Here is a 20,140-nt window from a genome sequence, read left to right on the forward strand (position 1 = left end):
GCTTGCCCCCCCCCCCTTTTTTTTAAAACATACAACTGGTATAAGCAACATTCACTAATGATTAGAGAAAAAAAGTTTTAGTGTATTGTGTGAATCCCATAGCACTTTGTATAGTCCTTTTCAGTTTCCACTATAATTTCCTGCATTCTACACAGATGCTGGATGGATATTTTTTCTGTGTCAAGTTTTTGGTATGTATTTTCTTTTAATGGCTAACATTTTCTATGTGGTACACAATTCTTGTTGTTAAACAATTGTATTCCATGTTTATATTTATTAGTTACTATATCAAAAACCTTGAATCTGTGACAGATATGCATCATTGCCGTAGAGTAGAATGCATAATGCAAAAAGGATATGCTATTAAGTGATTCCATGATACATTTTCTGAAGCAGCAATATTCGTTTGCAGGATAAAAAGATATAAGTGACCATGAATACTGACATGTATATAAAAGCAAGGTTCTAAAAACAAGCTACATCAATGTTTTGTTCATACACATTGCCAGCATCTTCACATTTATAAAATTAACATCTAATGTGAAATGGCTTGAGGGTGTTTGATCCCCTTAAATGATCACTTCATTCAAATCTTCTCTGCCCCCAAACACACAAAATAAACAGAGCAACAGGCAAAAGCTTATAGCAATGCATTACACCAGTAACAAGACAGCAACATGTCTTTAGAGAGTATGAGTATGATACATGACTGGAAGAAAGCTGGAAGCATTAAGGGTTCTACAGAGAAAGCCATGCCCATACATGTTAATACAGCCTTAAAACTAGAAGTTTAACATTTCACTCAGGAGCTGTAATCAAAACAAAGAAATATCATATGGACTAATAAAGTCACTCTGCTCCAGTGTATTAATTTGTTGCTGGTAGGGATGCCAGCTTGATTCCTTACCATCTAAATTGACAACAGCAATGTATTGGAAGTCTATTTAAGTGAGGAGATTAGCAGGGGAAGTAGAGAGAACAGTGATTCAAAATGTTTTCAAAAACAGAAAACATAGTTAAGATCCAAAATAACTAAAATCAAGTCTTATTTACAATGCTTTTGAGGTCTGAAAAATTCAGACTACTTTAGGCAATTTATCATTTTCAGTATTATTCAGCATACCTTGTTTGGCTTCCAACTCCTCTTGGGTAAGCTGAGGTTTTTTCTCTTCGGCAGCAGTACAGGGAGCAGCGAGTGTTGGATTAATATTTGAAGAGCTGCTAGCATTCTCTTGGCCTTCCTTGCCCTCTTCCTCCTCCTCATCACTGTCATCATCTAGCTTAACACGGTTTTTCTCCAAGGGAAGGAGGTCATTTTCTTTGGCCTTGATTGCAAAGCTTATTGGAGCAAATGATGCTGTTGGATAAAAGAGTAACACTTTTACGTATCACTAGCACTACTGTGGAAAGCAGGTTAAATTCTTCTGCTTAATTAATTACCACCTCTGCAGATTAAACTCTGAAAGATGAAACATGACTGCCCCATTTTTACAATCCTCTCGCCCAAAACTTAGTGTGCTGTTAGCAGTACACACTACTCTGGGGAAAGGGAAAATGGCTGATCATTCCCCCCCCCGCCAATGTTTTCTAGCTGCTTCTATAAATTGCTCAGCCTTCTCATTAGAGATGCATTTACATGCTGTTTTCAGTATTCATCACAAAAAAAGTTAAATAGAACTAAAGTTAATTTTTATATCTGGTCCAAAAAAAAACACCCCACATTGTTTATATAATCTCTTCCTTGCAAAAACTAGTATTCAGCTTTTGAGTGCTTAAGACCAGCACATGCTGATGTTTTCTACACTCTTAAATAATTCTATTGTTTAAGGTTAGGCATGATTTATACATTGTGTGCTACAGTTGAAATAAAGAGAACTTTAAAAATACATTCATGAAGTTTGTAGCTTGGAAATGCTTGAGACATCTAGATTTGTAGTATTAGGCCAGGGGTAGGCAACCTATGGCACGCGTGCCGCCTTCGTCACGCAAGCTGATTTTCAGTGGCACTCACACTGCCTGGGTCCTGGCCACTGGTCCGGGGGGCTCTGCATTTTTATTTAATTTTAAATGAAGCTTCTTAAACATTTTAAAAACCTTATTTACTTTACATACAACAATAGTTTAGTTATATATTATAGACTTATAGAAAGAGACCTTCTAAAACGTTAAAATGTATTACTGGCACGCGAAACCTTAAATTAGAGTGAATAAATGAAGACTCTGCACACCACTTCTGAAAGATTGCCGACCCCTGTATTATAGGCTGTGCTTTTTTACTTTACATCTTACAACCCTTGCTGCATGGGGGTAAAAATACATTCCTCCTCTGCATTTCATACAACTTGACACCTTAAAACTGAAGCAAACAAGTAGTTACTAAATTTCAATCTCAGTATAAAAATGGCCTGTAGAAGGCAATAACTACACTACACCATTGTTAAATCATTATGAGGACAGATTAAAAAGACAGACTTTTCAGCTTGGAAAAGCGACACCTAAGAGGTCTGTACAATCATGAATGATGTAGAGAAAATGAGTACTGGTAAGTGTTATTTACTCCTTCACACAAGAACCAGGGCTTACCCAGTGAAATAAATAGGAAGCATGTTTAAAACAAACATAAGGAGGTAATCCTTCACACAGTGCACAGTCAACTTGTGGAACTCATTGCCAGGGGAAGATGTGAAGGCCAAAACTGTAATGGGGTTCAAAAAAGAATTAGGTAAGTTCTTGAAGAATAGGTCCATCAGTGGCTATTAGCAAAGATGGTCAGGGATGCAACCCCAAACTTTGGGTGTCCCTAGCCTCTAATTGCCAGAAGCTGGGAGTTGACGACAGAGGATCACTCAATGATTGCCTGTTCTGTTCATTCCCTCTGAAGCATTGGCGACTGTCAGAAGACAGGATACTGGGCTAGATGAACCACTGGTCTGACCCAGCATGGCCTTTCTTATGTTCATTTAGCTCAAACTTCAATGAAAAGACATCAGTTTAGTATTTATCTGCTACTTGTTGAGCTGCCTTTTCTGACCTGCTGCCAGGTTTGACAGAAGGAAAACACTCAGGGCTAGTCTACACTGGCAACACTAAGTGCCTTGTGTAGTCGCTGCGCAGCGCTGGGAGAGAGCTCTCCCAGAACTCTAAAAAAACCCACCTCAATGAGGGGCGTCACTCCCAGCGCTGGAAACATGGCTCCCAGTGCTTGGGCACTGTTTACACTGGCACTTTACAGTGCTGCAACTTGCTGCGCTCAGGGGGTTGTTTTTTCATTCCCCCGAGCGAGAAAGTTGCAGCGCTGTTATTTGCAGTGTAGACAAGCCCTCAGTCATCCATTGGATCAATTGTATAAAAAGTTACAAGTCACAGGTTGAAAAAATATTATAAAAACACATGGACAAGAGGCCAACGGAGCACACAAACTTTTATTAACACTTTGGTATCAGCAGTTGGAATTTCCCAATGAAAATTACTGAGAAATAAACAAGTAAGTTATAGACAGAAAACTCTTTTTGCTAAAAGGCAAAAATTTTCAGATGCTTAGATTTGTTATAACAAGAATCTACCTGATATGCTAAAAAAGTGAAGATAAAATTCCAAGGCAAGTGAAAAAGTTCATATGGAATAGTTTTTTCCATAACAGTATAGCACTCTACAAATAGAATAATACTGAATATACCTTTAGTATACTCAAAATACTGAAAAGTGGAAATAGCATGCAATTTCTACTTGTCATTTGGACAAAACAGGACATTTTATAAAACAGAATGCTGAAGTTTAAAATGGTATTGATAATGGGAAAGAAATATCTGCCATATAGAGTCGGTCAGATCTGGAAGACCCAGATTCTTCAGAAATATGAGCTGACCTTACCACGATCTGAACTTCTCTTACCCTTCCAAGAAATGTAAGTAGAGTTCTGTGCAGGTCATTCTGTGGGTCTTTTGGATCAGACGAGCTTGATATTTTGTGCATGAACCAAAGTATTTTGTATCTATAATTCTGACTATATCTACAATTCTAGGGATTCTATACTTAGGTTACATTTAGTGTGTGACCAAATGGCAGAATGAATTGGTATAGCTGTGCCACTGTAGAACTATAAGTGTAGACATGGCCTTAGTTTTAAAAAAAATCCTTAGTTTTCCCAAGGGGCTATGTAGTCCAGTCCAGAACTCTCTCTTGGAATATGTCTATACTGCAATTGGGAGCATGCTTCCCACCATGGTTAGACAGACACAGGTTAGCTGTGCTCAAGCTAGTGCATTAAAAATAGCAGTGTGGCCACAGCACAACAGGTGGCGGATTGGGCTACTCATCCAGGTACATACCCAGATAGTCGGCCCGAGCTACTACCTGTGCTGTTGTGGCTACGCTGCTATTTTTAGCACAGTAGCTCAAGCAGAGCTAACCTGTGTCTGTCTACCTATGCTGGGCAGCACACTCCCAGCTGTTCTGTATACATACTCCTAAAGAAAGTTCTGGACTAGGCTACAACTGGCAGAAAGTGCCATCTCTCACAGAATGGCAGAGGCTTTAACAATGACAAATAAGTCTGCAGACCATAGGCTGAAGTTTGAGAACCACTTCTCTATTAGTCTCTGATCTATGCTATAAAACAGTTTGAGAATGTCCAGTTTCGAAAAATCTGTTAGACTTGGCTCTGAATGGAAAAAGGAAACAGCAGCTGATAGAATGGACAGGACCTAGATGAAGGGGGTGGGTTGGTCCTGTCAGTGGGGAAGGAGGGGCTAGTCATTCCTCACTGGAGGGACTGGGGCCACATGATGGTCTTTGGACCACATGGACATCTTCATGGCTTTTTCCTGAAGCCACTTTGGATCTTAAGTGGATCTGCTTAGGGAGGCAGACAGTGGCAGAGGTGCTCTCTGGGTAGTTGGACAGGAACTCATCCATACTTGGTCTGGGTAAAAGACGCAGACCTGAATAAATTAGTTCTGGGTTCAGACCTGGAGTGGAGGTGACTGTGGCGCCCTGAAAAGACCAAGGGATCTAGGTTCCCAATGGGAGCTCAGAAAGCTCTGGGAGGGAAGCAGTGCTAAAAGAGGGAAGGGAAAAGTCAATAGGAGTAATTACCCGGAGCCTCTGGAAGAAAGGGGGTTGTCTGCATAGGTCCGAGACTTGCTACCTGTTAAAGGACCTTGGTATGGAGATGGAAGGTGTTCTCCGCCATACATTGTTTCTCTTCCCTCAAGCCCCCCAGGTTCTAAGGTTGGGTCTGATATCTGCCCTTTGGCATCTACTGGAAGAGAAATTTTCAAAAGCCCAGTTCATACTAAGATGATTGTGTAATGTCTTTAATTACCCCAAGGACTTCAGATTTCTGAAGACCTCTCTGGTTCATGATCTGCTCTACTCTTGGATTAAGATTTTTCCTTTAAGGACACTAGAAGTCATTGACAGAAGTTTCGTTGTTCTATTTGCCCATTTGCTTAGCATAAATCATGTGGAGGCTCAGGAATCTTGTCTAAACAAGATTACTAAATTGTACATTAGAAATAATTCAAGTTAAACAATTTAAGAGTCATGTCAAGAAAACAAGAGACAATTATGATCTAATGTGCTTTTATCTTTGCAGCAAGCTGTAAAAAGAGGGGGGAAATAATTTTTTGCTTCCTTTCCCAATAAATCAAGTAAATGGATGCCAACAGCCCAGGAAACAGGCCCTTCAATGCAAATACGTCTACCACACAGACTTGGTGCATTTCAACTCCATTAGCTGACTTTGCAAGGTTGGTCTTAAACATATCTTCCCAATTGTCCTCAAACTGCTAAAAATCTCACATGCAGAAAATTCATCTAGCATTAAATAGACTTCTCCTTCAGCAAGGCTTTTTCTTCCAGCAAATGAAGAGATAAGTAATTGTGGAAAGTGACCTCAATATACTTCCAATATTTGCAGCTTCAACTAGACTACAGCATTTTCCAGATGAAATAATCAGGCAGAAGTCTTAAAGATTCCGTTTTATCCAACTCTATTTTGCCCAGTGCTTTCAATTATTAAAGAAAACAGATTTTATGTCTTTATATTTTTAAATTGCTTAGCAATGGCAAAAATAAGGTTCCACTAAGTTCAAACACTCACCATATAAAAATATGGTCTAGTGCTGAATAACTCAATTTATTAAAAATTCTATGCTATTTATTGTCAAACAGTAGACATCTGAAATAGACTAATCCTGAGAGATACAAACTGTTTCAATCATTAGAATTGTTGAGGCTAGTTGCATTTTCTTATTGTGCATAAAACAATTCAGTACAGTTTCTTGTACAGAAAAAGTTGGTAATATATAATAGATACCAATGGGGGGGGGGGGGGGGAGAAGGGGGAAGAGAGGGGAGAGAACATTTCATAAGGGTAGCCTTCCTTTTGCCAATGCACAAACCATCCACAAATTTGAGTTATTATTGCAGGCACAAATCAGGTAGTTAAGAGGCACGTGAACTCAGATTCAGGCCTGGTCTACACTACAAACTTAGGTTGACATAAGCCACATTAAGTCAATCTAATAACGTATGTGTCTACGCTACTGAGTCCCTTCTGCCGACCTAAGTGGCCTGTAAAGTCGACTTCTGTACTCCACCTCTGCGAGAGGTGTAGCACTTGATTCGACATCCACGAGTTGACATGACTGCGTTGTATAATTCGAATCAATTGGCCTCTAGGAGGTGTCCCACAGTGCTCCACTGTGACCGCTCTGGAGAATTTTCATTTCCTGTTTGACCAGTGTGGCGAGCTCACCAGCACAGCTAATCACGGAGACTCAAGGCTGCAAAAGCATTCCAGCATGGAGTACACAGGAGGTGGTGGATCTTATTGCTGTGTGGGGAGAAGAATCTGTGCATGTAGAACTCCGATCCAGCAGAAGAAATGCAGACATCTATGCCAAGATCGCATGGGGCACGGGAGAGAAGGGCTACACCAGGGACACGCAGCACTGCCGTGTGAAAATAAAGGAGCTCCAGCAAGCGTACCAGAAAACAAGGGAGGCAAACAGTCTTTCCGATTCTGTCCCACAGACATGCCCCTTTTATGAGGAGCTGCATATGAATCTTGGCAGCAACCCCACCACTACCCCAAAACACTCCACAGATACCTCCCAGGAGCCCCGGCGACCTCAAGCAACAACGCGGAGGACACTGTTGATGATGATGACAATAAGAATGTGAGACAGGCAAGCAGAGGATCCATTCTCCCAACAGCCAAGAACTGTTTTTAACCCTGGAGCATATCCCTTCACAGGACCAGTTGGTGGCGGAGTGTCATGCTGGGGAAGGTACCTCTGGTGAGTACACATTTCCAATCAAACTGTAGCGGTTACATGCTATTATTTATGTTTAATCTGAATAAAAAAGTAGGTGAGGTGGGTATCGGTGGCCACTCCAGCTACACAGAAGGTGCTCTCTGAAAAACACTGCTTATGTGCACGGGGATGGCCTGGGAATCCTCCATGGAGATCTCTAGGAAGCTTTCATGGAGGTACTCTGCAATCCTTTGCAGAAGGTTTCTGGGAAGGGCTGCCTTATTTTGTCCACCATGTTAGGACACTTTCCCGCACCACTCCAGTATTAACTCTGCTGGCATCATTGCAGCATGCAGCATAAGGACCAGGTCTGTACCCAGACGCTTGCAGCATCTGCTCCCTTGCTGCCTCTGTTACCCTCAGGAGAGTGATTTTGCATAAGGTTACCCATGGGATATGGGGGAAATTTTCAATGATAGCCCTTAAACCACAAACAATTCAAGAATGTAATCTGCCCTATTTGATTAAATCTGGGCCACACAATCACACTTTCCCACATGTGCCCTGGTTGTGGTTGGAAAGGCTGACCGTGTATTGCAAGCAGCATTGAAAAAAAAGGGATGGGGGTGGTGTCTTCCTGTTTGTCTCCATTCCCCCTCAACCCCGTGCCGCTTTTATAAAAAAACAAACTATTTGGGGGGCATTATACTGGTCCTGTCCTCAAGCACCATCCTGGTTGCTGGGGGAAAGTGGGCTTTTCTCAAGTTCCAACCTGTGATCCCAACCACGTCTTCACAAAAGCAGCAGCACAAGACCTCTCACCCATGCTTCCATGGCCTTACTCACCATGGCTGGAGCAGCAAACCGACTCTTGCAATAGCCGGCGGTTGTGATTACGTTGTGGCTTGAAGTGAAGTACATTGAGGGGTGTATTTTTAATAAAAAAAAATTAACCTTGCACCAGAAACAATGTATGAACGGTCAATGCTACCCTTGTGCTTTGCATTCCTTGCAGCTGAAACCTTGTCCATCAGCACATCCTCCCCACAGGGACAGAGACTTCCCCAGCTTAGAAGGCAGAAAAAGACGACTCGGGAGGACATGTTTAATGAGTCACTGCGTGCCTCTGAGAGTGACAAGACGTAGCTCAGAGCACGGAGGATTACACTGTCTGAGAACCTGGACATGGACAGGGAGGACAGGAGAGCATGCAGGGAACAAGAGCATGCCACGCAGGAAGAGATGCTGTGGATTATGAAGGAGCAATCTGACATGTTGATTCGTCTGGTTGAGGTTCAAAAAAGGCAGCTGGATGCTAGATTCCCTCGGCTGCCATCATCGCGCAGTTCTACATTCTCCTCCTCCAAACGTTCTATGAGGCTTTCCTTGTCCCCCCACCCCCCACTACAATATTATCAGCCCTTTTGCCCCAGGTTAACTTACTATTCTTTGCTGTCTCTGTGTGTTTGTGTGCATAAAAAAACTTAACGGATTGAAGAGAAAAGGCTCTTTATTCATTCAACACATGGTGGTTGGTGGGGGTGGAGTTTACAGGGGAGAAAATGCACTGGAGGGAAGAGTTTGGTACGGAACAACACGGATAAGTGTCACATTACTCTGGCTCATTGCTGAAACTGGTTTTCAAAGCCTCACGGAGACGCAGAGCCCCTCTATGTGCTCTTCTTAATACCGTGGTTTCTGGCTGCTCAACATCATCTGCCAGGCGATCTGCCTCAACCCCCCCACCCTGACAGAAACTTTACTCCCTTTGTTTCACAGATATTATGGAGCACACAGCCGGCAGCAACAACAATGGGAATATTGCTTTCACTGAGGTCTAACCTAGTAATCAAACAACTCCAGCGACCTTTTAAATGTCCAAAGGCACATTCAACCACCATTCTGCACTTGCTCGGCCTATGGTTGAACGGGTCCTTATTGCAGTCCAGGCTGTGTACAGCTTCATGAACCATGGAAGCAAGGAGTAGGCTGGGTCTCTCAGGATCATGATTGGCATTTCAACATCACCAATGGCTATTTTGCAGTCTGGAAATAAAGTCCCTGCTTGCAGCTTTCTGAATAGACCTGTGTTCCTAAAGATGCACACGTCCCGTCCTGTACCTTCCCCACCATCCAACGTCGATGTCAGTGAAACAGCCCGTGATCCACCAGCGCTTGCAACACTATTGAGAAGTACCCCTTTCGGTTTATGTACTCTTTGGCAAGGTGATCTGATCCCAAGATAGGGATATGCATTCTGTCTAGCGCCCCACTACAGTTAGGGAACCACATCACGGCAAAACCATTCACTATGTCCTGCACATTGCCCAGAGTCACTACCCTTCTTAGCAGAAGTCTGTTGATGGCACTGCAAACTTGGATCAGAACAGATCCCACGGTAGATTTACCCACTCCAAATAGATGCCCCCCACTGACCAGTAGCAGTCTGGCGTTGCAAGCTTCCACAGAGCTATTGCCACTCACTTCTCCACTGTCAGAGCAGCACTCATTTTAGTATTGCTGCACTTCAGAGCTGGGGAAAGCTCTCCACACAGCACAGTTCCTGGAAAGTGGCCTTACACATTCAAAAGTTCTGCAGCCACTGCTCGTCATCCCATAGCTGCATAATAATGCTGTCCCACCAGTCAGTGCTTGTTTCACCGTTTCAAGATGACGTGTGACTGTTGCCAGCAACTGCGAATTGCTCCACTCTGTCTTCCAGCAGTGCTGCTTGTGTGGCATCACATGGTTGTGCGCAGCAGCTCCTGTGTCAGCTGTGTAAATAGTGCAGGATAAGGCACGAGGTGTTTGTAATGCTCACAGAAAGTGTACAGCTGAGCGGGGTCCATGCTTATCATGCTATGGTGTCCACACGTGTAACCCAGGCTTATGAAAAAAGGCGCGAAAAAGGCTTGGGTTGTTTGCTGTTGATTTCAAAGAGGGAGGAAGGTAAGTGCATCATGGGAGACTAACACCATGTTCCTATAACCATCTGCAACAATGTTTTGGTCCCAGAAAGCATTGCAAGCCCAACCCAAAATTCTACTCGCCTATGTGCACTGTGGGATAGCTACCCACAGTGCAGTGCTTCGTGCATCAATGCAAGCCCTACTAGTGAGGACGCACTCTGCCGACACAATGAGCGTAGTGTGGACACGCAAGATTGACTTGCTTAAATCGGAGACTTGATGTCAACTTACATGAAGTAAGTTTGTAGTGTAGACATGGCCTTAAACCTAGCATTAGTTTTGAAAACAAAGAAGGCCCACAAATATGGAGGCTAGAACTTTGCCCATCTGAAAATGTATACCATGGTTTCTAAACTTAAGAGTGAGCCAGAACATACCATTTGTTAACATTTAGAAATTATGCAAGTGTAGTACAGATATGTAAAATTATTAATATCCACAAAATTTTAAGTAACTGGTCTATAAATATCAGTTCCTTTTACATACTAGTTTTCAACCGTATACAATTCTGCTTTCTTCAAACTTTTTGACATTCAAGTTACTATCCTCTTGGGTTTCAAACTCAAAGTTTGACACACTGAAGTATGAAAGTAATCAAATTATTCAGTTCGGTGCTTTCTGATGCCTTTACACTGAAGTCCTTTCCTTGCTAATTATAGATCTGTTTTAAATGTATGCCTACAAAGACTTCATCTTCCAACTGTCTCAACATACCTTTCACCAATTTACCATCGCTGATAGTTTTATTGACAGGTGAATCCTTTCTAATTCCTGGAGCACCCATCTCAGATGCATCTTCAGAAGTGTGATCATCCAGAAACTGAGTTTCACCCTGTGTGTCAGAAGCAGTATCTGCTGGAACATCTTCTGATAAAGATACACCCTTTTCAAAGAGAAATTCAAAATGTTAATGACCACAGCTAATTGTTGAAAATAACAATGTCTGACATGCAATCCATTCACAATATACAGCGTAAAGTTGACTACCCAAATGGCTTCGCCCTCTTATACAACATTTTAAAGACAAGTTCAGTGTTTTCTAGAAAATGACAAGAAAGTGGTAAGAGGAACAGAATATATTCCTTTGTTTGTCCTTATGTACAGCTTTCATGACTCCAGCATCTTTCCTCTGGGTAAGGACACATGCAACTACTTTTATTATCATTGCTTTATTTCTTTCTTTGAAAGATCTATTAAAATTAACTATTTTATCTTAGTCTTCTTCCTCAATCCACTCCCACCCTATTAACTAACCCACACAGGAAAAGCCTAAGAAATCAAGTGCTCCGAAGACCAACAAACTTGAGCCCTGTTTAAAGAGGCAGAGGAGTGCAAGTTCTAGCACATCCATCACTGAAAATGCTCTACCACAAGTTGTCTCCACCATCAAACTGGGGAGATACTTAGGTCAAGCACCACAGCTGATCACAAATGTCAGTCTCACCTAAGGAAAGAAGCAGTATTAAGGACTCTTGGAATTTAGGCGTTTATAAGTCAGAACAAACACCTTAATTGTTCATTTGGTTTCTGGGGGTGAGTCAATTAACACCACTGAAATGTCACAGTTCACTTCGTTAAAGAGTATATGCAAGTTGTTTCTTCTATGTCAGCTCCGTGATATATACTGGCCTCCATTGACTGAAACTAAGGTAACTCCAATAGTTTCCAAACCTGTGTCTTTCACACTGTAGTGCAATACATGTATTCTTCTTTTCCAATCTCTGAACAAATCAACTATCCCACACATGATACCACTCCACTGTTCTTTAAGTTAGTATACTAGTCCGAATTAAATGTTAGAGCTCTGCAGAGGATGAAAATTCCATTTTGCAGCAAATTTCAAGGTTTTGAAATTTGTTGTTGTTCTGCATTATAACAAAAACAATACCTTTTGAAGCTTTGGTGACATGGAATTCTGTCAAAAAAAAATTTTAATCAAAAAGGAGAGGTTACTCATCTTGTGCAGGAGTTGATGTTCTTCAAAGTGTGTCCCCCTGAGGGTACTCCACTTAAGTTGTGCATGAGCCTCCCGTGCCTTCAATCGGAGGTTTTCAATAGAAGTGCCCATTCAGCCTGCACATGAAGGCCATACAGCCTCGTGCCTCATACTGAGAATGTATAGGGCTGCATGGGCGAACCACCCTTCTGTACCTGCTCTACCACAAAGTCCCACAGAGGAAATGAGGCAGGAGTGAGTGGGTAGTGGATCACCCGAAGGTGTACACATCTCAAATCCCAGTCACTGCACATGGTGAGTAACCCCTCTTTCTTTGAGTAGTGTCCCTAAAGGTACTCCACTTCTGGAGACTGCCAAGCAGTATCCCAACAGGAAGGAGGGCGCTTCGGAGCGGAGTCTAATACTGAAGACAGAACTGCATTGCCCACTGCAGCATCTAACCTAGAGGCATGAACCAAAGCATAGTGTTTGGAGAACGTATGTACTGAAATCCAAGTTGTCATACAGATAAATTGAGACCTCATAGAATGGGCTAGCACTTCAGATGGAGACTGAATGCTGACAGACTCATAACATGGCAATATGCCCCGAAATCCAACCTGAAAGTCTGTGGGTGGAGACTGTGGAAAATTTTCTGAATGGTTTGGTTCTGTCCAAATAGAAGTCTAGTGACCTTCTGACATCCAAGCTTCCTGCCTAGTCTGATGTGGTTTCAGGAAAAAAAAAAAAAAAAAAAATCAAAATCAGGAGATGAAAGGTCTGAAACTCAAAGACAAGGTGGGTGAGGTAATTATCTTTTACTGAACCAACTTCTGTTGGTGAACGAGACATGCTTTCGAGCTTACTCAGAATTCTTCTTCAAGTCTGGGAAAGGTACTCAGGATATGTCCACACATAAAATGTTACAGCAGCACAGCTGTGCCACTGTAGCACATCAGTATAGACAGTACCTACACCAATGGGAGGAATTCTCCCATCAATGTAGATAATTCACCTCCTCAAGAGGTGGTAGCTAGGTTGACAGAAGAATTCTTCTGCCAATCTGGCACTGCCTACACCAGGGGTTAAGTTGGTATAGCTACGTTTCACAGGAATTTTTCACCCTCCGAGAGACAAGCCATACCTAAGTAAATTCATAGTGTAGAACACGGAGTGCCAAAGTGAATACAAGGTTGAATTGTTTTCCATAAGTTGTAAGAGACAAGTTAACACAAGGTGAAGTGGCCAGTTAACACCTCTGCAGTCACAGAAAAAAGGAGGGTCAGTGGGTTACAGATTGTGGTAATAAGCCATAAATCCAGTGTCTTTATTAAGTCCACAATTTTTAGTATCTTGTAAAGTTATCAATTTAAGCTCCCAGGCTAGTCTTTTGAAGGTTTCCTTGGAGAATGAGGACCAAGGACAGATATAGAGCCATGGTTATGAGAAAAGTGTTCACCCATGGGTGATATGGTGTTTTTGTCTTATTTTTCTGTGTGAGTTCATTCGAGAGTGTAGTGACTATCATTTCACCCACATATACAACTTGCAGTGTACTTCATGCAGTACACTAAATGCCCCAATAATAACTATGCCAATGTTCCAATTCGGGGTGCACTGCAGACCACTGAGAGGTTGTATCACATACTACCTGGAACCCTGGAACCTTAAATGCTCTGCTGCTGTGGCTCACAGCTCAGACGCCAACAGCCAGCAGAAAACATACAGTTCCCTGAGTGTGTGTGTGTTGAGCAGGTCAGATTCAGCAACTTTGACTCCAGCAACCTGCTGGTTACACTACAGTCACACTCTGGGCTCACTTGGCTAGAGACCAGTACACCCACCACCCAAATTTCCCCAAAACCGTCTTCCCTGAAATGTCCAGTCCTTACCTGGAACATTCAGAGAAGTAATGAGGTACACTGCTCCTTTAAAGAGACAAAAGCATAGCAGCTTTCTGCTTTAACTAGAGTTAATAATTACTTCTATTCAAACACAGCACTGGATTGGTTGAGGCAATTAAGGATAAGGTTCAAGTTCCATACTGGAATAGGCTGTCTAATCTGTGGAAAAAGATTCATCAGTCCTCTAAGGAATCTTGACATTGTGGGGTTAGCAGAGATTGAAAACCTTGCACAAAGTGAAAAGCTGTTATGATCACCAAGCGAACTTCAATGGAACTCACAGTGAGACCTGATGTTTTTAATTCTACCAGGTAATCCAGGATAGTGGCAAGGGAAAAGCGAACAGGAGAGACTTGATGACGGGTACACCAATGATGAAATCTCTTCCATTTCTGAAGGTATTTCTTGCAGCGATCTTTCTGCTATTAAACAATACCTGCTGTACCTCTGTTGAATGGGCAATCCCTGTCACCGAGAACCATCTAGAAGCCACACTTAGAATCACATAGCATCCAAACCGGAATGAAGGGCCTGAGTGTTCTCCTGAGACAACAGGTGGCGACTGTTTGGAAGTCTCAGTGGTGGACGAGAAGTGAATCAAACTAGGTAAGGATACCAAACCTAGTCAGTGCAATCAAAAAGACCGTGTCTTGCTTGATCTCATTGAGAACTGTCAAGAGCAAGAGTGTTGGTGGATAAGCATAAAGGCGGCCCTTCAGCCATGAAATGAGGACGGCATCTCCTAGTGATTGAGGACAAAGTCCACCTCTCAAGCAGAACTTCTTGCACTCTGCACTGGCTGTGATGGTAAAAAGGTCCACTTTTGGAAACCCACAGGTTAGAAATATTTTGAGGAATTGTGACTCCACCTCCCATTCACAACTCTAGAAGAAGCATCTGCTGAGGTCATCAGTCATGGTGTTCTATATATGCAGAACATAAGCTGAAATGACTATCTGGTTAGCTATGTATCAATTCCAGGGAGAGAGAGAGACTGAGCACACCCCACTCTGACAATTGATGAAAAACATACAGGCCACAGTGTCACGATCTTGACAGATTTGGCTCTGATTAGTGGAAGGGAGCATAGAAGGGAGGTGACTTCCTGTCTCAGCAACTGATTGTGAGATAGGTCCCTGAAAAGGGACAGGGAAGAGGGAATATGAGAAAGGAATGGAGGTGAAAGACAGAATAACCAGATGTTATGACCTCCAATATCCATACATCAGATGTTGTTCTTCCCCATGAAGAGTGAAAACAGGAAAGTGTCGGGGGGGGGGGGGGGGGGGGAGGAGGGAGGGCGAAGAATGGTATCAAGCAGAAGGTTCAGACTCTCGACCAAACCATCAAATGCCAAACGTTTAGACAACATGGGTGGCTGAGATGAATTGGTAGCAGCAGCAGCTGACTTTTTTGAATACCGTGTCTCTTACCTGGTGGTTCAGGTGGTCTACGGAAATTAGAAAAGTGAACTGGGTGAGATTTCTGTGCTGTTTGAGACCTGCTACATTCTCTTTTATCTACAGGCGTAAAAAAATCTGAGGGACTTATGCATGGCCCTCAAATCCTTCAAGATGTCAAGTGAGCCACCTGTACATAGTGACCATCAAAGGGAAGGTCCTCTGCAGTACTCTGTACCTCCCTAGTGAAGGACAACTGGAGCCAAGATGCTTGTTGCATCATGATCACAGTGGAAACGGTCCAGGCTGCAGTACAGGCTACATCTAAGGAGGCCTGCAATAGTGTTTTTGCTAAGAGTTGCACTTCATGGTCTTCAATTGTTCATGTGGATTCTCTGGTAAAAGTTCAATAAAGCCGTTAAACTCATTGTAATTCAGATAATCATATTTTGACGTAAGCGCTTGATGATTCACTGATCTGAACTGTAACGTTTCAGAGGAATAACTTTTACGACCAAAGAAGTCAAGCCGGTTTCTGTGATAAGAGGTAGACTTAGTATTGTGTTGTCTACCATGTTCATTAAACTGCATCCACTACCTGGGAATTCGATGTTGGATGTGAAAATAAAACTCTGAAACCGGAGCTGACACACTGTTTTTTGTCAGCAAGTTTACAAGTAGGAGGTGATGTAGGTGGAGTCTGCTAGATGGTATTGGCAGGCTCTAGCATAGTTTTACTGACACGGCAGGCCATATGTACAGAAGTATGTAAAACATCCAGTTTACAAAAGGAATCCTGGACCTCTACTAAAGGCGTTTCATCAGCTCCTGTAACTGCCTGAAGTCAACTACCAAGGAAGGTGGTGGGGGCATTGCAGTCTCAGATGATGACGAGATATTAGTATGTGGTGTCACCTCCTTATGGGTAGGGCCCTACCAAATTCAAGGTCAATTTCAGGGCCAGAGGGTATTAAAATTAGTCAATTTCACATTTTCAGATGTTTACATCTGAAATTTCAGTGTTGTAATCATGGGGGTCCCCCACCCAAAAAGGGGTCATGGTAGGTCACAAAGCTGTTGTAGGGGGGTTGCGTGATTGCCGCCCTCACTTCTGCGCTGCCTTTAGAGCTGGACTCTGAAGGCAGCAGCTGCGGCACTTCTGCAGCCGGAGGTGGAGGTGGGTCTGATCTCCCACATGCTGCAGGGAGCACCCCAGCCAGGAGCTCCTAGCTGCTACTCCTGGTTGGGCTAGGAAGGGACAGGACTTCCTCTTCCCATGCATGGCCACTCTCAAGGGGAAATGAGACCCACCTCCAGCTACCTCCCCCAGCGCTCAGTGACGGGGCCCCAGAGGTAGACGGGGCACAAAGTGTGCTCAGAAGCTGGTGTACAAGATAGCTCTTGGATCCAGGGTCAGAAGCTGGTCTTAGGGCTTGATTCGTCATCAAGAGCTCGAATTTTATTTCCTTGTTCTCACAAGATCTACTTTTGAATGAGGAGCAGATCTTATATTTTGCCGGTATATGGGATCTCCCAAACAATGAAGACCCAAAAATGTACACCTCTAACTGGGATAGCTTCCCCATAGGAAAGACAACTTTTAAAGCCTGGGGAACTTGGCATACCCCAGAGACAAAAAGTCCAAAATAACCCCTCAAATGGTGAAACACAAACAGAGGGGAAACGACAGCCCCAAACTAAACTACATACCACTATGTAAACTACGCTAAGTAAACATGAAGCTGTCATGCTCAACCCTCCGTATCAGGCTGAAGGCAGTTGAGAAGAAACCAAGGGTGGTTTGCCTGTGCAATTCCATATATCCATAGTATGGGTCACTTGCACAGGGGGGAAATGGACACTACTACCAAAAGACTCCGATCAAAAATGCAGGGGATGCACGCACTCCTGAAGTGGAGCACCCATAAGGACAATATTCAGAAGAACATGAGCTTTTTGATTTGAGTCTCTCTCTCTCTCTCTAGAAGTCACCAGAGAGCCATGAACCAAAAAAGCTTCCCAATGAAAGCTAATACATCTCAGCTTTGATGAAACTGCACATTTCAACAAAATTGAATTTAACTGAAAATATTCTCACCAGCTTTCCTAAATGTAAACAAATTATAGCAATTTGTCAATAATATGCAGTAACAGACCCTGTTTCTGATGTGTACAAAAACTTAATAAATAGGTTGATGCCTGTTCTATTCCACCTATTTTTCGTGCAGTTTCAGTTTGTTTATCTTTATTAGTTATCAGATTCTCTCTCCAAGTAAAAGAGTGAGTTTTCCAGAAAATTATGGAAATATTTCATTCAAGTTACGGTTTACAATAACATTATAAAATAAAAGCTGAAGGTAAACACTTGACAGTGCCATAAAACAGCAGTGTTAACATTTTTATGATGACATAAAATAAATATAATTTTTTATATTTTCTAAATATAAAAAGAGCTGAAGGATAAAAATCCTTTGATTTTATATCGACATTTCAGAAATGAAAAACTGAATTTGCAGATCTCTCTTTTATCTGATACAGTTAGTGACATCATTAGAATTTAAGTTGGTTTATGGCATGCAGCTCCATGAGCTAAATCAGGTGTAAATAACTTTATACCTATTGCAAGAGAAAAGAAAAACACAGCCAGAGATAGACCTTAGATTATTTGTTAAGAATGCCTTCCCATGAAGTGGAGAAGGGTAGAATTAATTATTCAGGGAAGACAACTAATTTGAGATAGAACTGATTGGTGAATGAAGATGTCTCAAGGAATTTAAATATACATGGTCTTTAGGAAACCTGAGAGCAAAGGTCATTTTAAATGTTAATGCTAACAGGCACTGGGGAAAGTTTCCAAGTCTTGGCTCCTCTCATCATACTGGAGTGTTCTGTCATGACTATTGATATTCTGACTTATAAGTAAAAATATATTTCTCAAATGGTATCTTCACCCGGATCACCTGGATCGGTCGGTCTTCAGCTGTCGTTAAGACTGCGCCGATCACAAAACGTCCGCCATTCTTCTCGCACTCTTGCCTTTCTTCTCCACGTTCGTCCGAAACGTTTAACAATGTCATCTTCCTATCTTCTTGGAGGCCGACCGGGTGGTCTTTTCTGTTCTTGCAGGTACCACTCAGCAATGATTGCGGTCCACCTATTGTCCGTGAGCCGTGCTGTGTGGCCCGCCCATCGCATCTTGTTATATCTGCTTTCCACGACGGTATCTTTCACACCGCTGCGTTCTCTGATCATTTCATTTGGGATGTGATCCAGAAGGGAAATTCCCAACATAGCTCGTTCAATTGCCCTTTCAGCTACCAACAGCTGCTGCTCTTCTCTCTTCATCAGTGCCCACGTTTCACTGCCATACAGCATGGCTGGCAGCACTGTTGAATTGAAGATATTTGTACGTGTGGTCTTGTCGATTTTTCCTTTGAGGACGTCCTTGATGGAATTAAACGTACACCATCCCGCCCGAATCCTTTGTGAGAGTTCTCCGTTCAGGTCTTGGTGCATATTAACTTCTTGGCCCAAATATATGTACTGTTCCACTTCTTCGATTTCTTCTCCTGTTATCGTTATTCAGGATTTTCGTAAGACGTCTGATTGCATGTATTTCGTTTTGCAGCGGTTCATTTTCAGGCCCACCTGACTGCTTTTCTTGTTGAGTCTTCATAGCATGCTCTGCAGTTGGTTGGTGCTTTTGGCAATTAGTACAATGTCGTCCGCAAATCTGAGATGAGATAATCGTTCTCCATTTATGTTAACACCACTCCTCCCATTGATCTTGTTCATAACCATTCTGAGACAGGCGGTGAAAAACTTCGGTGAAATCGTATCTCCTTGCTTTACACCTCTCTCGATTGGGATGCAGAGGGGAGTTTTGAGGAGAATAATGTCTGTTGTACATCCAGTGATATCTAAACTACTTTAAAAATTTGTTAAGCCTCACAATGCTAAACAGGCAGGTCTAGTCTTCAAAATGTATCAGTTTGAATAGCAACATAAATGTAAACTTTGTAATTTACAGTAATTACTTTTGCCTACACCTTGAATGAAATTAATAGCAAGTGTTGAGCATTCTCTTGTTGTCCCACTGCAATAACTAGAGTGAGGAATCAAGTCAACATATTTTTCTTCACCACTTCCAGAGGAGCTACCCAGGAACACTAGAGAAATGGAAGGAAAAGAATCCAAATACACATAACCCCAAATGTCTCTCTCTACTTTGTCAACACATGTATTCAGTTTCTCAGAAGGACAGGCAAGGGCTTTATAACCTGTTTCCTCTGAATATAGATGTTAAAGAATAGCAAATTAATGCAACTTTCATTAACTGCTGCCTATGCAAGGTGGTCAAAAATGTTTCATACTAAGTCTGTTGTTGAAGCAGACTTATTTTGTTCATGTACATTGCCTCTTTCTTGACCCTTTCACTTATTCAGTGTTCTTTACTATATAATAGAAGGATGCAGGACAAATTATATATGAAAATCCACCTAACCTTTCTGAAAGGTTAGATGCCTGCAAGTCACCAGGGCTTGATGAAATGCACCCTAGAATACTCAAGGAGCTAACAGACAAGGTATCTGAGCCTCTAGCTATTATCTTTGGAAAATCATGGGAGACAGGAGAGATTCCAGAAGACTGGAAAAGGGCAAACATAGTG

At 42.3% G+C, this 20,140-nt stretch overlaps 1 protein-coding gene across 5 annotated transcripts in view; it reads right to left on the reverse strand.

The window, feature by feature from the left end:
* SFSWAP (splicing factor SWAP) overlaps nt 1-20,140 on the reverse strand; it is a 111,623-nt gene that overhangs the window by 46,727 nt on the left and 44,756 nt on the right. For all 5 annotated transcript variants that reach the window (XM_065417555.1, XM_065417554.1, XM_065417556.1 and 2 more), the window contains exons 11-12: nt 10,946-11,114; nt 1,124-1,357 (exon numbers count right to left, since the gene is read on the reverse strand). In XM_065417555.1, the coding sequence (XP_065273627.1) occupies nt 1,124-1,357; nt 10,946-11,114 (403 nt within the window). The remainder of the gene's footprint in view (nt 1-1,123; nt 1,358-10,945; nt 11,115-20,140) is intronic.

This window comes from Emys orbicularis, chromosome 16 (genome assembly GCF_028017835.1).
Source record: "Emys orbicularis isolate rEmyOrb1 chromosome 16, rEmyOrb1.hap1, whole genome shotgun sequence".
In the NCBI taxonomy this organism is placed as follows: domain Eukaryota; kingdom Metazoa; phylum Chordata; order Testudines; family Emydidae; genus Emys; species Emys orbicularis.